General features: G+C 44.6%; 2 protein-coding genes and 1 long non-coding RNA gene across 3 annotated transcripts; 2 read left to right on the plus strand and 1 right to left on the minus strand.

The window, feature by feature from the left end:
* Positions 1-3245: 3245 nt before the first annotated feature.
* On the plus strand, positions 3246-4435 carry LOC124666535 (probable 2-oxoglutarate-dependent dioxygenase AOP1.2). Its single transcript, XM_047203878.1, has 3 exons — positions 3246-3346; positions 3761-4103; positions 4190-4435. The coding sequence occupies exons 1-3, from the start codon at positions 3246-3248 to the stop codon at positions 4433-4435; spliced, it is 690 nt and encodes a 229-aa protein (XP_047059834.1).
* Positions 4436-8260: 3825 nt separating this feature from the next.
* Positions 8261-9532, plus strand: LOC124661551 (probable 2-oxoglutarate-dependent dioxygenase AOP1.2). Its single transcript, XM_047199412.1, has 3 exons — positions 8261-8364; positions 8783-9134; positions 9227-9532. Exons 1-3 carry the CDS (start codon positions 8261-8263, stop codon positions 9476-9478), a joined length of 708 nt encoding a protein of 235 aa, XP_047055368.1. The 3' UTR covers positions 9479-9532.
* A 5393-nt stretch (positions 9533-14925) lies between these two features.
* On the minus strand, positions 14926-16092 carry LOC124667251. Its single transcript, XR_006991203.1, has 2 exons — positions 15997-16092; positions 14926-15229 (listed from the first exon to the last, which is right to left on the minus strand). It is a non-coding gene; the product is annotated as an uncharacterized LOC124667251 (long non-coding RNA).
* Between the last annotated feature and the right edge of the window lie 3144 nt (positions 16093-19236).

A 19236-nucleotide genomic window follows, 5' to 3' on the forward strand; every position in this document is an offset into this window, starting at 1 on the left:
CTTTTTGAATTCAAATTTTGCTTAGATTCGAAAAATGTTTGAATACAAATTTTGCTCTCATTTGAAATTTTCTTTGAATTCAACTTTTGCTCAGATTCGAAATTTGTTCGAATTCAAATATTGCTGAGATTCGAATTTTGTTTCAATTAATTTTTTCTCGGATTCTAGAGTTGTTCAAATTCAAATTTTGCTCAGATTAAAAAAATTGTTGAAGATTTGAAATTTGTTCAGATTTTGCTCAAATTCAAATTTTGCTTATTTTTTAAGAAAATGTGTGAATGGGTGTTCAAGCTTGGGTCTCCTCAGACAAGGGTTGAAACCAGTAGGCTAGAGCCCGATTCGTGTACAAATGTTAAAAATATGGTAGTACTTATTTTCTGTAAGCGAAAGCTAATGGGCCGGCCCACCCGAGATCGCCTGTTGGCGATGCTTCCCTCGCGCGCTGCTAGTCGCGGTTTAGCCGCTCCCATAGGAAGTTCCGCTTAAAGCGGAGAAAAGGAGTACCCCAAGTACTTTTTAGAATCATGTACTGCCGAGCCCGCTTGATAACACTTCTTTTTCATATATTGATCGGCCCATAAAGCCCTTGCATCCAGTCCACAAGGTTTGCTGAAGATCTTCTTCGGGCTCCCCCGAATGTTACAGATAATTTCAGTTTCAAATCGGGTACCGCTAGAAAAAGACAAACCTTCTCAAAGGTCCGATTCATACGCGAACGATGCTCTCCATGTGACGCGTGGCCGTCTGTTCGCGCGACGCGCGCATGCGCGCGTACTCCTGCGCACGTACTTATCTCGCTCGATGCCCGCATGCGCCTCCTCCCGTACGTGTCCTGTACACGTACTTCGCGTCGCGGGCGAAAGCCTTCCGCTCGCTCAATCAACTGATCAAGTACTTAGCCGTACGTAGTCTCACTTAGCTTGCTTTTCGTTTTGGCATCCATTTAGCTAGTTTCAATTTACCGCAAGTACAGTTAGTTGTAACACGCGAGTACAGTTACATACATACACGAGTACAGTTATGTGCATCACACGAGTATAGTTGTGCACGCGAACGAATACAGGTATAGTCGCGCACACGAGACAGGTACAGTCACACACACGGATAAGTACAGTCGCGTACACGAGCGAGTACAGGTACAGTCGCGCCCACGAGATAGGTACATCCGCGCAGACGAGTAAATACAGTTGCGTACACGAGCGAGTACAAACACAGTCGCCCATATAAGACAGGTACAGTCGCGCCCACGAGTAAGTACAGTCGTGCACACGAGCGAGTACAGTTACCAAGTAAAGAAAAAACTGCACCAAATACACTAAAAACAGAAGTACTTACAGGTTCAAGCACAGGTACAGTTAGGTACACACCACGAGTACAATCACACTAGTATTGGAAGTACGAAAAAAAAAGTATCTCGAAACCTATCAACATGGGATCTAGTTTTGAAGATCTCGACGCGAGGATCTCGAAAGTGAAAACGGTTCGTAATTTGGACTTACGGTTCACAAGATATTTCATTTTGAAAAAACGAATCTAAAAAATAAAGGTAAAACTAGACCCTCCCCTGTCCTTCTCTCTCCTCTCCTATCCCACCTTGCTTCCCCTTGCGACACTTGGCAAGCAGGGAGATCACTTCCCACCAAAATTTTTAGCACCACAACGCGCCACGTGTCGCATGCGGAGAGACTTTTGGACCTTCACGAAGGTCGGTCTTTTTTTAGAGAATTCGGGCTCAAATCTGCATGCGCTATTTTGTGCGGGTATGGTATTAATAATATTCGATGGATTATTTTATCTTTTCCGGATAATCTGAGGTTTTAAAAATGAGAATCCGATAAAATAACCTAACCCCAAATGTTTAGCTAACATAGTTAGTTTACCGACCCAACTATGTATTATACTAGCACATAACTTTCTTTATTATATGAATACGTGTGCAAGTTTGGCCATAGCCTAATATTAGAGCTTTTATGGTAATATTTTGTACATAAAAGAAATGTACTTCTTATTTATTTGTATATATTGTTGACCATCAGCTTTCGTTCCGAGTTCGCTTCGAATCCGCTCCATATCCATCATCTGTAGGGTTTATAATTCGCAATTAGACCCGCATCCGATCTTTATCCGCTTCGATCAAGTCGGCTACAAAAATGCGGTAAATAATATGGAAATAACAAAATCCGATTCTATTTGATCCATTTATTTACATCCCTATGTGTAACGATGTATGGGAGTTGGTTCGTGCACTGAAAAAAAGATCTATGGACGATGGGGAGGAATTCAAGCTTGAACCGAGTCCCTGCGAGGTGTCCGAGTGGCAGGGCCTTGGCAGCTGTACGAATCGTCGCACGGGCAGAGTTGGGCACCAACTGCACCAACTTCTTGTTCGTCGGCACCGCTTGCACGTCTGCACCGCCCTCTCCACCACCTGCACTACCTCTATTAGCGCCAACATCCAATTGGCCATGGAAAATGCTAGGGCTCGTGGACCTGACCAAGGACGACGGCGACGAGCTGTAGCTAGGCCTAGGATGGTGGTGCGGCATACTTGCATACCATCATTATTTTCTAGGCCTTTTTATTTCCGTTTTACTATGTAATAAATTTAATTTGAAATAAAAGATTTTATACGGAAATAATGCGTCGAGTTGCTGGCATGCTCCGACTGAAGCGAACAAAGGTGTATGTACAGCTAAATTTGTACTCCCTCCGTTCTCTTTTAATTGACTCAAATTTAGTATAAATTTGTACTAAATTCGAGTCAATTAAAAAAGAACGGAGGGAGTATATGTTTGAAATGGATCGGCCCCGTTAGAGATGCACTTGTTTTTAATTTGTTTTTGCAAATGAGCTCCCAACAAAGTCGACAGGACCGCATGTCGTTACTTTTGTTTCAGCGTTTTGGTTGGGGTATTTGGCTAGATCGATCATCAAGGTCACACGGTTCCAAAACCGAGAAAACAACACCTTGATTGTTTTCTTATGCTCCTATAGGTTTATGGGTTGGGTAACACTTAGAATTGCGGTGAACCAAGGCATACCCTGGACGGTTGGCGGGTGCCGATACCTATCCTACACGCGAGATTTCGAGTTCAAGTGCTAGCGTCTATCTTCTATTGAATTGGTTGGAGGGCTTGTTAACCCTAAGTCGCATTTTTTTTCAGTCACGATCATGGCGCAATCGTGAGGTTTATATATGGTGGTATTTCCATTCATTCCAAAAACAGATCAGAACAGAAAAAAACATGTCATCCTCGCAGCCCCCGGCTCTGATGCTCCCTCCGCGGGTTGACCTCGAGAGGGACGATTCTAGCACGATGGTCCGTGGCACGCCGGAGTGGCTGCGGTGCGCCGGCCTCGTCCGCGGCGCGCTGGAGGCGCACGGGTGCGTCGACGTCAAGTGCCGCCGCCGTATGCCGCTGGAGCTGCGGGAGACGATGCTGACGGCGATGGCGGAGCTGTTCGCGCTCCCGCAGGAGACGAAGCGCCGGACCGGCGACGCGGACGGCCCGTACAAGGCGTACATGGAGAAGCAGGACTCCGCCGCGTGCTGGCACGAGGCGTTCAGCGTGCTGAACGCGGCCGGCGGCGGCGAGGAGGCCCGCGCGTTCGTCGCGCGCGCGTGGCCGCACGGCAACGACCCCTTCCTGTGAGCTCCTCGTCGGTCGGCGCGTCGGTAGATCGACTACGTCAGTCGGGTAGTTTTGATGTGATCTGACGGCCCGTAACCATTTTTCTGGGTCCCTATATATGCATCCAGAGAGACGCTGATGTGGACGGCCGGAGAGATGGCGTCGCTGGCGCGTGCGATCCTTGCCATGGTCGTCGACAGCTACGGCATCTCGCAACGCTGCGACGAGATCGTCGGCGCCACGGACATCAACTTCCGCATGCTCAGGTACTGCGTGGACTCCTCTCGGACGTCGCCCGACGAGGAGCCGGCCGTCGGCCTCGCCGAGCACGTGGACGGGAGCTACCTGACCGTGCTGTTCCAGAACGACGTGGACGGCTTCGAGCTGAAGACGAGGGGCGGCGGCGACTTTGTGAGGGTGCGCCCTGCAGGCCCCGATTCCCTCCTCGTCGTCGCCGGCCAGCCACTGGTGGTCAGTAGGTTACCAGTTCTACAGCATGCGACAAAAAGCACTTTTGATTTCGATTCTTGATCAGTTAAGAGCTTATGTGGCTGCAGGCTTGGAGCAACGGGAGGGTGCACGCGCCGTTGCACAGGGTGGCCGTCGGCGGGCGTGAGGACCGGCTGTCCTGCGGCGTGTTCCTGCTGCCGAGCAAGGACCTCGTCGTCGTCGACGCGCCACCGGAGCTGGTCACCGCGGACGCACCGCGCCGGTTCAGGCCGTTCGCTTACATGGACTACCTCAGGTTCAAGCACGCCGCCGGCAACGGCGAGGACGTGCTCGACCGCTTCGCCGGGATGTAACGAAGTGTCGCTTCTGCTAAGCTACTGAGGGTGTGATCGCGCGTTGGTACTATCGAACAGGAAATTGTCGATTATGATGCGGCCACGTGATTTGGCTTTGGCTTGTGTCTATATTGATCAGTGAACTCCAAAAGTGCCAACCAATGAATTCAGCAAAATGACCACCCGTGCACAATTAGTCCACATCAAACCAGATTGTGCTGACAATGCAACTTTTGGCTTGAATTGTAATGCCTTGGAGAAAACAAAAAATGAACATTTGACAACCCTCTCTCTGCACCCCTCCACTCCACCATCCATATGTGTTTTGAGATCTGTAAAGACAACAAAACCTCACATTAACTCAGGGCTGGCTAAATATGGCTACATAGCAGCCGTTCCTCCCGAGCGGTCACTTTTAGACAAACATGAACGCATGGAATGAACTGAGTCTGAGGTTGAGAAAAAAAAAATCAAACAATTGACAATGACATGCAAGGTTATGACAATGTTTCTGATATGAAGGAAAAAAAATCAAGGTGTTTAGAACCGTTTCTTCGAACTAATTAACCATAGAGCATTATATATGCGATGTGTATGCCATAGTTTGGATCTCACTATTTGTGATATGGCGAAATTTTGCAGCAAAGCCGTTTCATTTTTTTTGATAATAGACTTTTTATTATTTTCACACCGTTTCATTCTTTTATGTTATACATCGTATACATGTATTATTTGCACGTGAGACTAAAAAGTGGGAAATTTTGCTTGATATTGTTCGAAAACTGAATCTCAAACCTTTATCTAATATTCCTTGGGAGAATCAAATAAATAATTTGCAACTTATTAGGTACCAACAATAATATCACCTTTGAAGAAACTCTAGAAGGCTCTGCCCATGACCCAACTGCAATAATTGATGCCCAATCTTTGGTCCGTGCACATGAGAATATGGACATAGAGCCATAGTTTCAAGTCAAAGTAAAGTGACGACGATTTTCATGAAGCGGAATGAAGATGAAGAACTACAACTTTTTTGTTTTAAAATGGATACGTAGATGTCCTCAACAAGGTAACGATACGTAGATGCCTTTAACAAGATAAGGATACATACATGCTCAACAAGGTTACGATACGTAGATGCCACCATCGCCCGCCGTGACCGGAGACCGGACTCGGTTTTCACCGGCAGTCGCGTCTCCCTAACTCTCTGCCGTGACAAGCCGACCAAACTGCTCTGATGGACGGATGGAGGATAAGCCATCACCTCCATGCTTCGGCCAGAGCCCCCGGCTTCCTCAAGCTGCGGATGAAGCCCATCAGCACCACCAAGTACCAACATCGGAGCGGAGAAAATGCATCAACTATGCGCAATGCGGCCCATCCGAGCCCATCTAGACCCAGATCAGGCACGGCCGCATAACATCGCCACCTCGCGCCGCCCAACACTGCCAGGACGCTAGGCTCCCCGTCGACCGCTCCACTGCAACCCTACCGTAGAGCAGTCATAGCGGGCGCCGCCGCGTCAAATCGGACTCCTACCGAGGTGATCCGCCATCGCCGCTGGGCCGCAAGGGCTTTGCCCAGCTACGCCCCACCAACAGTGAATGGAGGGCCGGTGCACAGAGAAGTGGGCTCCCCGACCGGCGTGCCACTTCATTGACTAATTGATATGAGCAATTGAAGGCATTTGAAAAGTTGTTTGGTTATTATTCAACTCAAATAATCTAAAGTCCTTGGATTATACTAGTAATCTACGAAAGTGTTGCATTACTTCTAAAGAAGCCTTTTCTCATAATAAGTTGTCACATGTTGATCTTGGTGGGTTTTTTCAATGAATTTAAAGTGCTGCAAGTACTTTTGGAAGATGATTTAATGCCATCGCCTAATTTAGATTCTTAATTTCGCTACAGTTACAGATTTTCTATCCAAATATATCAGTTTCATACGTATAAACTTCGTCTAGGTGGAACATTATTGAGCTAAGAAAGGCACAGTTACTGAATCTACCGTCGAGTCACGATCTATCCTTCCGTGATCGGACGATCGTGTCTGCTTAGTGCTACTGTGGAGATCTGCAACGTTTTGCTCGTTAGTGAAACATCCTGTGTGATGCTGACACTACTCATCAGGTCAACATCATCGGCTGGAAACGCACAAACAAAGAGCACCGAAACCCCGTTATCAACAAGGACATGGTTACTCCGGTTCGGTCGATCAAGCTGTAGAAGTTGAACAACACGGTTCCTATCACAAAAGAGAAATAAGAGCGCTCGAGCTCAGTGTTTCAGTCGACAGGAAGTTGTCTGTTTTCAGCTTCAGAAGGACTTTTCAAGCATGTCCATGATGCGCGTGTCAATGTTGGGAGCTGGTCGTGATGGACCTGATGGTGATATTTTCCTAGTTCCAGCGATCTGACCATAAAACAAAACGTGCCCAGATATCGTCATGAAGATGAAATAGCAATATCGTGGACGTGACGGAGAAGCGCATTTGTTCCGTGCACGGGAGGTCACGCGTCCGCTTTTCGGCTTCATTGCGTTGCTCTGATGTTACCACACAATAGAATCTCTACGTACATTTTTTTTCATGCATAACCCATATTAGCACCCTCTCTATCATTTTTATACATGGATTTAATTTATCATGCTGAATTTAAGAAACTATTTTTATCAGAATATATATTAGATTAACAATTAATTTAAATACGTGTAAATTTAATGATATCTTTTAAGCATGCCCGAAAAGAGATTGTTTCAACAAAATTCAAATTCTAAGTTCTAAAACACATTTAAACATACAAAAAATTGTATCTTCAAATTGGACTCTAAGATAATTGCCATATATTTCTAACTCTTATGAACCAAGTTTGAAATGGAGTGAAAAAATTGTTTTCAAGAAAAGTATCATCAAGTTTCTCTAAGTTCTGTATCAAGTTTGACAAGCTGATTTTCAAAATCTATCAAAATATATTAAATATTAATCTTTTTTATAGCTCTCTTCTAAAGATTCAAATAATCAAACAATTCATAAATTAAAATTGTGGTTCAAAAGTTACAGGTTTTTCATATTTTATATAATGTGGCATTAGGGAGAATCTAATTGACGTATAATAGAGTAGGGAAGAAAGAAGGTGAGTCCGCGCATGTGACAAACCCACTTCTCGAATGCGATGAGCTTACTAACTACGGATTTGCTATTTTTTAGCTAGCTGAGAATTAAGTTCATATTCAATCAAGTCATAGACCGTTCAACTGCATCATGAATCGTGCATATGAACTATAAGTTGGGTTCTAACTGATTTTTAAAGTTACAATAAAGGTTGCAACTGAGATCTTCTTAGAGATTGCAACTAAGAAAAAAAAAATTGGACCATTAAATTTGCTTCGATACTCATGTTAGTCATACCTTAGGCTAGTTATAGTGGTAGTATCATAGCTAGTATCATGCACATTGGTCCCACAAAAATACTGATGTGGCAACTAATTAAGGTGGAGAGAAGAGATTAGGGTAACATAGATAGATACCGTATTATAGCACAAACAACGAGAAAATTAAATACTAAACAAATCTTGTACACAAATTTGCATTAAGATTCTAAAAAACAATAATTATATCATAAATATGATACTACTACATGGGTTGCAATTTTATCTGGCTAAGAAGTAAGAGTCACCCATCAATTAGCTTGTGAAAAACGCAACCTATCCAGCTCGGCTGGGCCATCGCCCATCAGTCGTTGTCTACCGGAGTTCGGCACCGCTCACGAGTCACCGGCTCATGGCTCACGATCGTGGGGTTCCATATATGTTGGTGTCTCCTCTCCATACACCAGAGAGAGCAGACATGGCTACCTCGCTGCCGGCGCCGGCTCTTATGATCCCTCCGCGTGTTGACCTGGACGGGGACGACCCGAGCACGCTGGTCCGTGGCACGCCGGAGTGGCTGCGGCGCGCCGGCCTCATCCGCGGCGCGCTGGAGACGCACGGGTGCGTCGCCGTCGGGTGCCGCCGCCGCGTGCCGCCCGAGCTGCGGGAGCGGATGCTGGTGGCGATGGCGGGCCTCTTCGCGCTCCCGGCTGAGGCGAAGCGCCTAACCGGCGACGCGGACGGCCCGTACAAGTCGTTCGGGGTGCTCCTGCCCTACATGGAGAGGCGAGACTCTGCCGCGTGCCGGCACGAGGCGTTCGCGGTGCTCAACGCGGGCGGCGCCGGCGGCGGCGAGGTGGCCCGTGCGTTCGTCGCGCGCGCGTGGCCGAACGGCAACGACCGCTTCCTGTCAGCTCCTCGTCGTGCCAGATAGTAGTGTAGTTTGGCCCGTAAATCATATTTTCTGACGGCTCGTAATCATATTTTCTGGGTAATCCAGGGAAACGCTGACGTCGACGGCCACAGAGACGACGAGGCTGGCCCGTGTGATCCTCGCCATGGTCATCGACAGCTACGGCCTCGCGGCGCACCGCTCCGACGAGATCGTCGGCACCACGGACGCAAACTTCCGCATGCTCAGGTACTGCAAGGACTCCGTCGGGACGTCGCCGCCGCCGGACGAGCAGCCGGCCGTCGCCCTCGCCGCCCACGTCGACGGGAGCTACCTGACCGTTCTGTTCCAGAACGACGTCGATGGCTTCGAGCTTAAGAAGAGGAACGGCGGCGAATGGGTCAGAGTTCGCCCTCCAGGCCCCGACTCCCTCCTCGTCGTCGCTGGGCAGGCACTCATGGTCAGTCAGTGGTTTACTACTGCTACTGCAATGCGATACCAAACGCTTCCTACTGCAATTCTGATCAGCTTGGAGCTCATGTGCTGCTGCAGGCTTGGAGCAACGGCAGGGTTCACGCGCCGTTCCACAGGGTGGTGGCCGTCGGCGGGCGGGAGGACCGTCTGTCCTGCGGCGTGTTCCTGCAGCCGACCAAGAACTTCGTCGTCGATGCGCCGCCGGAACTGGTCACCGCGGACACGCCGCGCCGGTTCAGGCCGTTCGAGTACGTGGACTACCTGAGGTTCAAGCACACCGCCGGCAACAGCAACGGCGACGACGTGCTCCACCGCTTCGCCGGGATGTAACATGCAGTAATTAATGTCGCTTCTGCTAAGCTACTGTAGTGAGTGATCGCACGTCTACCGATCAATAAATTGTGGTTTACGATCAGCCGGCCACAGGATTTGGCCTTGGCGCGTCACTACCGATCAGTATTCAGTAAACTGCTTCCACACTTCTACTACTGTAGGCCATTTAAGAATCTGGCAAAATGAGCAGCCGAGGCCGACGACACAATTAGAACTAGCCACAATTAGACCAGTATCATGCACTCTATGTTGGGGCAAATCTAATGTAGCACATCAACTAATGATCTGAGATGCGAGAGTGATACTATCGTAATATGATATCGTGTCATATCATGTAAAATTAGAAAATTTAATATTAAATAAATCATCATGTAGACAAATTGTCCATACAATACAAGTTACACCTCAATTTACATAGCTTCCTAAGTCATAGGAAAATATCATATGGGCTACCTACTAGCGATGTCGAGCGAGCCCGAAGAAGGGAAAGTGCTCGCGAGCGCGCCGCGGGGCGAATCCTATATCCCGAATTCCCGACCAGGTTGCCCGTTACCGTGGGCCGCACACCCCTCGAGCGCAGTCGGCCCAGTTCACGATTTTTTATTTGTTCTTTTTTCTGTTTCTAGTTTCTTTCTCTGTTTTATTTTTTTATTTTTTGTTGCCTTTTATTTTCTGTTTCTTTTTATTTCTTAAGATTTAAAAATAATTAAATCTGAAAATGTTCATTAAAAAATCAAATTTAAAAAATTCTCAAACAAAAATTGTTCAAGAGTGAAAAATGTTCAAATTGGAAAATGTTCAAAAGTGAAAAAAAATATTTTTAAGTTCAGATTAAAAAATATTCAACTTAAAAAATCTTCATTATTCAAATATGGTCAAACTTAAAAATGTTCAAATTTAAAAATTATTCAAACTTAAAATTTGTTCAAAATTGAAAAATCTAGATTTAAAATATTTCTATTTTAAAAATGTTCATGTTTGTGAAAAAATAGAAAATCGGATTATGAAAAGTAAAAAAAAGAATAGAAACAACAGGAAAAAGAAAAAGAAAACAAGGAATCGTAAATTAACCACCTAGTAGGCCGCGGCCCAGCTAGCCACCGGTGCCACACAGGGTGTGCGGTGCTAACGTCGCGCCGACCAGGTCGGCAAACAGGAGCACCCGGGAGCTCCTCGACACCGACCTGGTCGGCGCTGGGAGGATGCCGCACACCCTCGCGCTCCCGGGTAGCTAGCTGGGCCGCGGCCCAACATCAGGTAATTCATTTTTTCTTTTTCGTTTCTATTTGTTTTCTGTTGTTTGTTTTCTTTTTTAAAAGATTTATTTAAAATCTGAACATTTGTCAAAATTAAAATAAATCAAATAAAAAATAAATAACTTTTTAAAAATCTGAACATTTTTCAGATTTGAACATTTTTAAATTTGAACAAAAATGTAGTTTACTCTATGAACAATTTCCGAATTTGAACAAAATTTATATTTGAACAATTTTCGAATCTGAACGATTTTCATATTAGAATAATTTTCGAATTTGAACAAATTTCAAATTTGAACGGTTTTTAAATTTGAACGGTTTCCAAATTTGAACGGTTTTCAGATGTGAACGGTTTTCAATTTTAAACATTTTTGAATTTAAACATTTTTCAATTTGAACAATTTTTTAAAATTGAAATTTCGAATCTGAAAAAATATAAACAAAATCGAAAATAGAAAAAAGAAAAAAGAAAACAGAAAAAAAAACCAGAAAAGAAAAAGGAAAAACGAACTGCTACAGGCTAAATAGACACTAATGGGCCTGGCCCATGCCCGATCAGGGGGTGTGCGGTGGCCGATAGCCACCGACCTGGTCGGTGTATAGGTTTTCCCGGAGCACCCCGCCGCAGTGTTTCGGTTTTGCTAAGGAATTCAAACGTGAGCTTGGCCCATTTACCTGCTAGCTACTAGTAGTTGCCCGCAGAAAAAAAAAACTACTAGTAGTTGAATAGTTTCTGATCTGTACGAGAGTTGAACCAGCAAGCTAGCTAATTGAAAAATTAAGTACCTATCAGATTTATACGGGAGTAAAATAGTTGTGGTCTGTAGGTAAGTTTTGGTGGCTAGTCTAAGGTACGATCTAGTTAGAAATATTTTCTTTTTCATTTTATTTCTTTCAAATGTTACTGTTATATGTTTCTTTCACATTTTTTCTATTTTCATTTTATCTTTACTTTTTAAATTTTTTGAAGTATTTTTACTTTATGTTCTCTATGATGTACCTTTTTGTTCCGGGATAAATAATAATGTGTTCCTTCATTAACAAAGATTTGCTCACCTTCATTATGAAAATTAGTTTCAAAACATTATTTGTTCCTGGTTCCTATGTCTTGTTGTTCCATGTGATGTATCCTTTTGTTCCTATAAGAATAATAATGTGTTCCTTCGTGTAAAAATATTTATTTGAATTGTATTAGAAATTTAATTTTGCCAGAAATGTACAGTGATTTGTTCCCTTCGTTTCAAAATTTAATTCCCCAAAGGCTTTTGTACTTAAGTGTATTTTTGTTGTTCCCTATGACGTTCTCTATTGTTCCCAGTATATAGCGAGTTGTTCCTTTGTTCATAAAGATATGTTCCAATTGTTTCAGAAAATTAGTTTCTCAAATGCTTTTGTTCCTGGTCGTATTTTTCATGTTCCCTGTAATGTTCTCTATTGTTCCCTTGTTTATAGTGAGTTGTTTCTTTGTTCATAAATATTTCTTCCTTTCCTTCCAAAAATGTGTTTCACAAAATGTTGTTCCTTTTTTGACAAAGATTTGTTCCAATTGTTATAGAAAATTGGTTCCACAAAGGCTTTTGTTCCATGTGATGTTCGCTGTTGTTCCTTTGTTCATAAAGATTTGATCCTTTCGTTCGTAAAATTTGTTCCATAAAGGTATTTCTTCCTAGGTGTATTTTTCATATCACCTCTAATGTTCTTTGTTCTTCATATTGAGTTATTCTTTTAGAGCTCTTTTACGGTGATTGGCACGGAACCTTGGTTCCGTCTAATTTAATTTGGGTTCCGTCTAATCTGATTTTTTGTGATCGTTGATTAAATCAAGTGATAACTACTATTTAACTGTTATCCCTTCCATGTATTTGGCACGGTCAAAAATATTGATCACCAGTTTTGAAAGGAAATAAATCTCGTGCCAGTTTCCAACCAATCAAAAGGAATTCTCCCAAACTGTATGGTGCGAGTCCAGATCAAAAAAGAAAAATGTATGGTGCAAATCTTCTCCCAAAACTTCTCTCCGACGACCTCCTCCCAGGTCTCCGACGAGCTCACTCCATAGATCTCCGACGCAGCCTCCTCCGACTAACGATGCCGCTGTGCCTGGCTCCGCCGTCCGAGCGACGCCGCCGTCATCCGGCCAGCCACCGCTGGCCTCCGATCCACACGCCCAGCCAAATCAAACACCTCCGTCTCTCCAATAGCGGGATTGGACATCAGTCCTCCGCGTCCAAGTCCGGTGGATTGCCGCCGCTGTCCTCAACGGCGGGATCGGGCCCCCAGCCTCAGCAGCGGGGTCGTAGTCAGCGGCCACCGCGATCCTCACCTGCATCAGTGCTGCAAGAGATACACATACCACATTAGCTGCATCAGTTTTTCTGTAGAGCTTCTGCATATAGGAGTTTGAGTACCGTTGTCTCTTTATTTTCTTCTGTGCCAACATTCATAGTATTGGCATTTACATATTCTAGTTTACTATATCTACCAAACATGTCCCTGCGTGTGTACCATGATAATTGCATGGTAATCCAAACCAGTTCTGAACCAGATCCTGCTGGATCACAACTTACAAGTGCTGAATTTTCCCAGTTTTTACTGATAACTGAAACATCAGTACACCCTTCACATCATCACAAAGTAAAGTAGTGGATACTGACGGCTAAATTTAGAAGGGAAATCGGTATTTCTTAATGATCATACACGTACACCAAGTTATCTACCCAATCAGTAACGATCAATTAGCACTGGTCCCTGGAGTTTGCGGTCTAGCCTGACAGTACTAGTTCTTGTTCTTTGCATGGAAACTGATTGCTAGCTAGCCTGGTTTATTAAACGTGGATATCATGTGCATAGTTGTTGGAAACAAGGCTCGGATGCGTAGTACATGCCCACTATTTTGTGGACATTATAAGTTCTAGCTACTCCAGTTTGCAAGATTTGTCCGTGAGGTTTCGTTATAGTAAGTGTATACTATATGACTTTGAGCAGTTCAGCAATTGACTTTAAAGTCCTTTTTCTCTTGATTGTCTTCGCTAGACTCATAGTCCCAGAGTGTATTTTCAGGTTCTTTGAACCTTGATGCAGGACCCGAGAAGGAAGGAGTGTGACACTTCGAGTATAGATGGCATACCTGTCAAAAAGGCCAAGTCTGATGATAACATCTGCAAGATTAGAGTTAGCCTTGCCCACAAGTTGAAACTTGAAAGAGCTTTTTTTTTTTCCATTGTGAAGTCCGCAGTCTTCTCCTTTTATCCATGTTATCATGGATTTTATGGATAAAATGTTATCATGGATGGCTTCGTAACCTAATTGTCATCACGTGATAATATAGTGCATGTTCAGTGTTACAAAAGTGGATTAAGCGCTGAGCCCTTTAGCCGCCATTATTCTGTCTGGGCAGCTACTAACATAAGAGGCCAGAGAGACTATCTTGGATGTCGTAGAAAGGAGCTGAACTGGGGAACTTCTTTGTTCGCCAGTGTTGGTGCACACAAGTCCGAAATCTGTATCCTCGTTGTAATTTTGCATTGTTCAAACAGTGAGTCGGTGATATAGCTGTCAGATTTTGGAGGCATCATGTAAAGCTGGTAAACTTTTGATGTTGATGAATTGATACTTTGGAAATTTTCTTTTGTCGATGGTAAAGCTGGTATATTGAAACTTTGTTATCACTTAACATCACAATCCATGTCTTGGGTTTTAAATGTAGATTTATATGCATTATGATATTCTACTTCTATTTTAAATGTTGTGGGTGTGAAGTACTGTAATGAAGCTTGTCCAGAGGGCAATGTGCAATCCGAGCTTGAAGGACCTGTCGACCTTCACTTTCGGGAAGGGCAAGTGAAGGGCTAGGCATTACCAAGACGCATATACTTCAACGGCGAGAGCCCTGCCATGCCTTCACCAGATTCGTACCCAGTGTTTCCAAGCTCCTATCCTTGATTGAAGAAGACAACATTTCTTATTATGTCTATTGGCGTCTTAGCAATGGTGGCATTCTTGCACAATCATTTTGTGTTGGATAAATACTGCGGAAAGTCCCCACCCATTGGCAGTTCAATGCTGGCATGCTGAGTTTGTGACAAGTTTAGGTTGTAGGCTCCCAACAAAATCTGGAGCAGGTGTGTTTTAGGATGTGGAGCTTAGGCATACGAATATGCCTATCAACTCGCATCTTCTGCAGACACATCACGAGGTACAAATATTTTGAACACCATGGTTTGTTACAAATGTACCGAATTGGAAAAAACATGAAAATTTATAAGAGAATAAATTTATCAACATAGATAAAAGGCTTTTAATCGTTCGATCCTTTTGATACGTAAAAAAGTGAAGTAGATGTCACTAAGAACACGGTTCGTCCACTCTAGCAAACACACATGTTGACTCGTTCATGGCGATGACCTATCTTCGTCCAAGGCTCTCGGCCCAACATCAGGTAGCCTGAAGGGGCAACAACACTCCACGAATCTTCATGTGGTTCGGACGGATCCTGGCAAAAAGCATAGATAGTATTAAGATCAACATAAAAATGATGCAGGTAAAAACACTACTCGACTGCGGTGTGCCTATCACCCCAATTCACGCCGCCGGCAAGCGCCATTCACCCAACAGGTGTTTTGTGACGACGACGCACTCTTCTTCGCCAACAAATCACCACTACCGCCTCGGAAGCAATGTACTAAACAAGAAAAAGCCCCCCCTCAAAGGTCGATTAGCTGCCTTCGACTGGTATCTTGTTTTATATTACCCAGTCAGGAGCATTGTTCATCTTGCTACTTACAAATCCAATACATTAAAGAAAAAAATAATGAACCCCAAGAATTACTTCTATGTCAGGTCGGTAGATCAACTGCGGAGGATTAAACATTGTGACATGCAAAACTGTGATCCCCAAATGCACTTGAGTAATCAAACAAATGGCCACCACTGCCAAACAAGAAAATGGCACAAAGCTTCAGTAATTGAAGTTCAAGACAAAGTATGAAGTGAATCTTACATCCAACCAAAGGACGCAGTGTCTTCGCCTGAAACGTGAGAACAATTTATTGTCCATAACTCTACAGTTTCATGAGCTTGTATCTCCCAGAACGAAACGAAAATCTTAGACCAAAAATAATAATGGGCATGCATGCATTGACTATGCTATGTTCATATTCTATAGTCAGGCACCTGGCAAGGACCATACCGCACAAACATATTTCTATTTCCCCAATGACATCAAGAACAAATGCATCTATAGGAGAAGGACAACCTTACCGGGATGTGAAGTTGCGGCGCCGCCGCCCGCTCCTTTCTCGCCTAGCTCCGACGGGGGACAGCCACTCAACGCCGCCGCCGCTCCTCTCCTCGCCGCCGCCGCTCCTCCCCTCGCCGGCCCGGCCGTGTTGATCCAGGTTGATAAAGAACGCCGCCGCCGCTCCTCCCCTCGCCGGCCCGGCCGTGTTGATCCAGGTTGATAAAGAACGTTGCCGCCTCTGCCGCTTCCCTCCGTTGAGGGGATCGCCGGGAGAGAATGGTTGAGAGATTGAGAGGATGAGAGCGACGGTGATATCTACATATATTTCGTTTATGAGAGATTGATGGTAGCTTTAAGATCTGTGCACAAATGCTCAATTATTTGTTGCTTTAAAATTAGTGTAGTTTCATCGGTTGCCTTGGCCACTTAAAAGGACGTTCATCTTTTATAATATTCACAAAATATATTTGAGGTTCCGGTCCCACAAATTTTGGTTCCGGTCCCATATTTTTGGTTCCGTCACTTTGGTTCCGTCTATTTAACACCGTTAGATCGAGGTGGATAGACGGTTATTAAAAATGCCAACCACCGTAAAACTTGTAATTCTTTTATTCACAAATATTTGTTTCTTTCGTTTTCGAGAATTAGTTCCACAAAGACATTTTTCTCGGGTGTATTTTTCTTGTTCCTTTTGATGGTAAGGAGCCTTGGCGGAGTGTTGTGGATCTTCCGGTTCACAAAGTTCACATTATTTTACCGGTAGCTAAATTAGATGTTATGATAAAAAAAGGGTAGTGTATATTAAAAGCTAGCCCGTGGCTCATTCTATGAAAACTGGACACCATCCTTTTGGACAATTGCTTAGGCCTATGGAAATCATCCTCATACAACATCTCCCGTTTGTACTGAGAAATTAGCTAGCCTAGATTTGGGAAAACTTGCGAGAGAAAATATAACTACTCATATGAACATGATACCAAGTCAATATGGTATCCAGCCAATCGATTACTGACATTCTGAGCCTCGGTGTACAATAGTAAGCCAAAGCAATGCGTCAGACCAGAATACCACTCCTGAGCACGACCCTGACCGTGCGTTGCAGCATTATCAAAGGATGGTGCAGAGTAGATGGCGCGCAAGACTCCTCGCAGATAGGAGCTGATCTTTTCCTAATTCCCCCCAATCCGACATATCCGTGATATTGTGTGTGTGTGTGTGTGTGTGTGGCATGTTTTGTATGTCCTCGAAAGATAATTTCACAGAACAAAAGTGTGTAGAATCGACTTAATTGAAGTGTCCGTTATCTAGGGTGGCATGCTTCTCAGGATAGCTTATGACTACAATAAACAACGGTAGTGGGAACAATTCCGGCTAACTGGTCACTGTATATATGCAGACGCGCCGGATGAGTTATTAAGAAGAAATATAAAGACAACCTCAAGGTGGATGGTAAAACAACCGTGGTATCCCGTGGACGCGCCTAACGTGATGTGCAATCGTGTATTTATACCGCAAAGTGAACACTTTACGTTGCTGTAGGTGTGGGTCTTCAAGTTGTGTATTCAGAGTAGTAGGTGCATAGAACGACAGCAGTTTCTGTAGTACTATTAATAAGGAGCTAGAGAATTCGTTGCAACAGCTAGATGAGCTGGCTGACTCATGAGGAAGGGTGTGTTGTTCCCTAGTGTATAGTGAGTTGTTCTTTTGTTCTCAATCATTTGGATAGCACATTTTCAGATTTTCTAGAAGTACTTTTGAGCGACTTATCTACAATGATTCAAGTCGTATATATTTCATGAAGTGTTTTACTATGTAAGATGTCTTACTAGAGTTCATTTATTAAAAGAATGATTTTGCTAAGTATCAATTTATTGGGATTTTTTAGAGTTCATATCAGTTCAGTAGAAGAAAAAAATAACTCAGGCTTCCTCGTCTACTTATTGAGACAATACTATAATCATCGGGAAATTCTAAAAAATACTAAAGAAAAGGACGCCTTTGTCCAAAAATAAGTGACTTGGGTTATCTTTATTCACATTTTTTGTTAGCGGATATGTATGATTTAATACTTACGTGCAAAACTTCACTATGAAATGACATTTTCGATGGTGTGTGCATAAAGAAACAAAATAAGGTGCTCGATTACATAAGAAAAGTAATGTCATGAGTTTGCACTTACTTAGAGCATCTCTAGCAGAGCCCCTATAAAGTGGAAGCGAAAAAATGTAGTTCGGTCTCCCGATTTTTTTTGTTTCAACGTTTTTAGTAACCGCGCAGAATAGAAACCGAAAACGCGAACTGAAAAACGGAAATCAAAATTCGCGTGAAATTTTGTTGCGATGATCCTTGCGAAATTAAAGGAATTCTTGCTCCGATTGAACTACATTGGAACATAATTTACAATATCAACCAAAACACTTAATTAAATCTAATACGCCGCGCTAACTTGACCCTAAAAACTAAGAAATTAGCCTTGGGATTGTCACCGGGGCTTTGCTAGCGACGGAGGAGGGTTTTTTGGCTCGCCGGAGGCGCCTAGGCGAGGACGAGCACGGCCACCTCGACCGACACCGCTTCCGACGAGCTCCCGCAGGTAAGAGGCGGCACGTCTTCCTCATCGTCGTTGTTGCCATCGCCGTCGCCGCCCGGCGGAAGAGCCGGCAGCGGCGGGTTGCAAGCGTCGGCTGGTGGCGCCTCGGCTTCCCCCTCGCCCGTCTCCGAGCATGTAGGCCTACGCGCGAACCTACGCGGCCACTTGTGGGCCGCCCGCTTCCAAGCTCTGTCGGAGCGCGACCGCCTCGCGTGGTCCGCCTCCGATCGGACACCCGGCAGACGCGATGGCGACTTTCCGCCACCGATTCGGCCCCTCCCCTACCGACGCGTCTTAAGCGCCCCATTGCGGTGGGAGGGTGGTGGCGGCTGAGCGGAGAAGCCGACGACGACGAACTAATTCGTCGTCGGAGGTGGAGCGGCGACGCGGCGGAGCGTCGGCAGGGGTGGCGGGGGAGTAGGGTTGTGGAACCCAACTCGGCATCGCGCCCTGTATAAATACGGGGCGATCGTCCAATTTCTCGGGCCCCCGAACTCATTTTTACGGGCCAGGCCTCGAGTTCAGACCGTTATGGGCCTCTTTCAACCTGAACTTATTCTCGCTGGAATTTTTCGGTTTCGGTCCGTTTTTCAGTCACTGCTAGAGATGCTCTTAGAACGTGCAGACATGTTTGTTTCCAAGAATTTTTTTTAATCCCTTTTCATTGTAG

The sequence above is a fragment of the Lolium rigidum genome, chromosome 6, assembly GCF_022539505.1.
Source record: "Lolium rigidum isolate FL_2022 chromosome 6, APGP_CSIRO_Lrig_0.1, whole genome shotgun sequence".
Classification (NCBI taxonomy): domain Eukaryota; kingdom Viridiplantae; phylum Streptophyta; class Magnoliopsida; order Poales; family Poaceae; genus Lolium; species Lolium rigidum.

What these genes read in the sequence shown, in the direction of transcription:
- LOC124666535 (XM_047203878.1), top strand. Translation starts at nt 3,246, where the DNA reads ATGTCATCCTCGCAGCCCCCGGCTCTGATGCTCCCTCCGCGGGTTGAC. An exon ending in GGCACGCCGGAGTGGCTGCG is followed by an intron (nt 3,347 to 3,760) that starts GTGCGCCGGCCT and finishes ATATGCATCCAG; the next exon opens with AGAGACGCTGATGTGGACGG. An exon ending in TCGCCGGCCAGCCACTGGTG is followed by an intron (nt 4,104 to 4,189) that starts GTCAGTAGGTTA and finishes ATGTGGCTGCAG; the next exon opens with GCTTGGAGCAACGGGAGGGT.
- LOC124661551 (XM_047199412.1), top strand. Translation starts at nt 8,261, where the DNA reads ATGGCTACCTCGCTGCCGGCGCCGGCTCTTATGATCCCTCCGCGTGTT. An exon ending in GGCACGCCGGAGTGGCTGCG is followed by an intron (nt 8,365 to 8,782) that starts GCGCGCCGGCCT and finishes TGGGTAATCCAG; the next exon opens with GGAAACGCTGACGTCGACGG. An exon ending in TCGCTGGGCAGGCACTCATG is followed by an intron (nt 9,135 to 9,226) that starts GTCAGTCAGTGG and finishes GTGCTGCTGCAG; the next exon opens with GCTTGGAGCAACGGCAGGGT.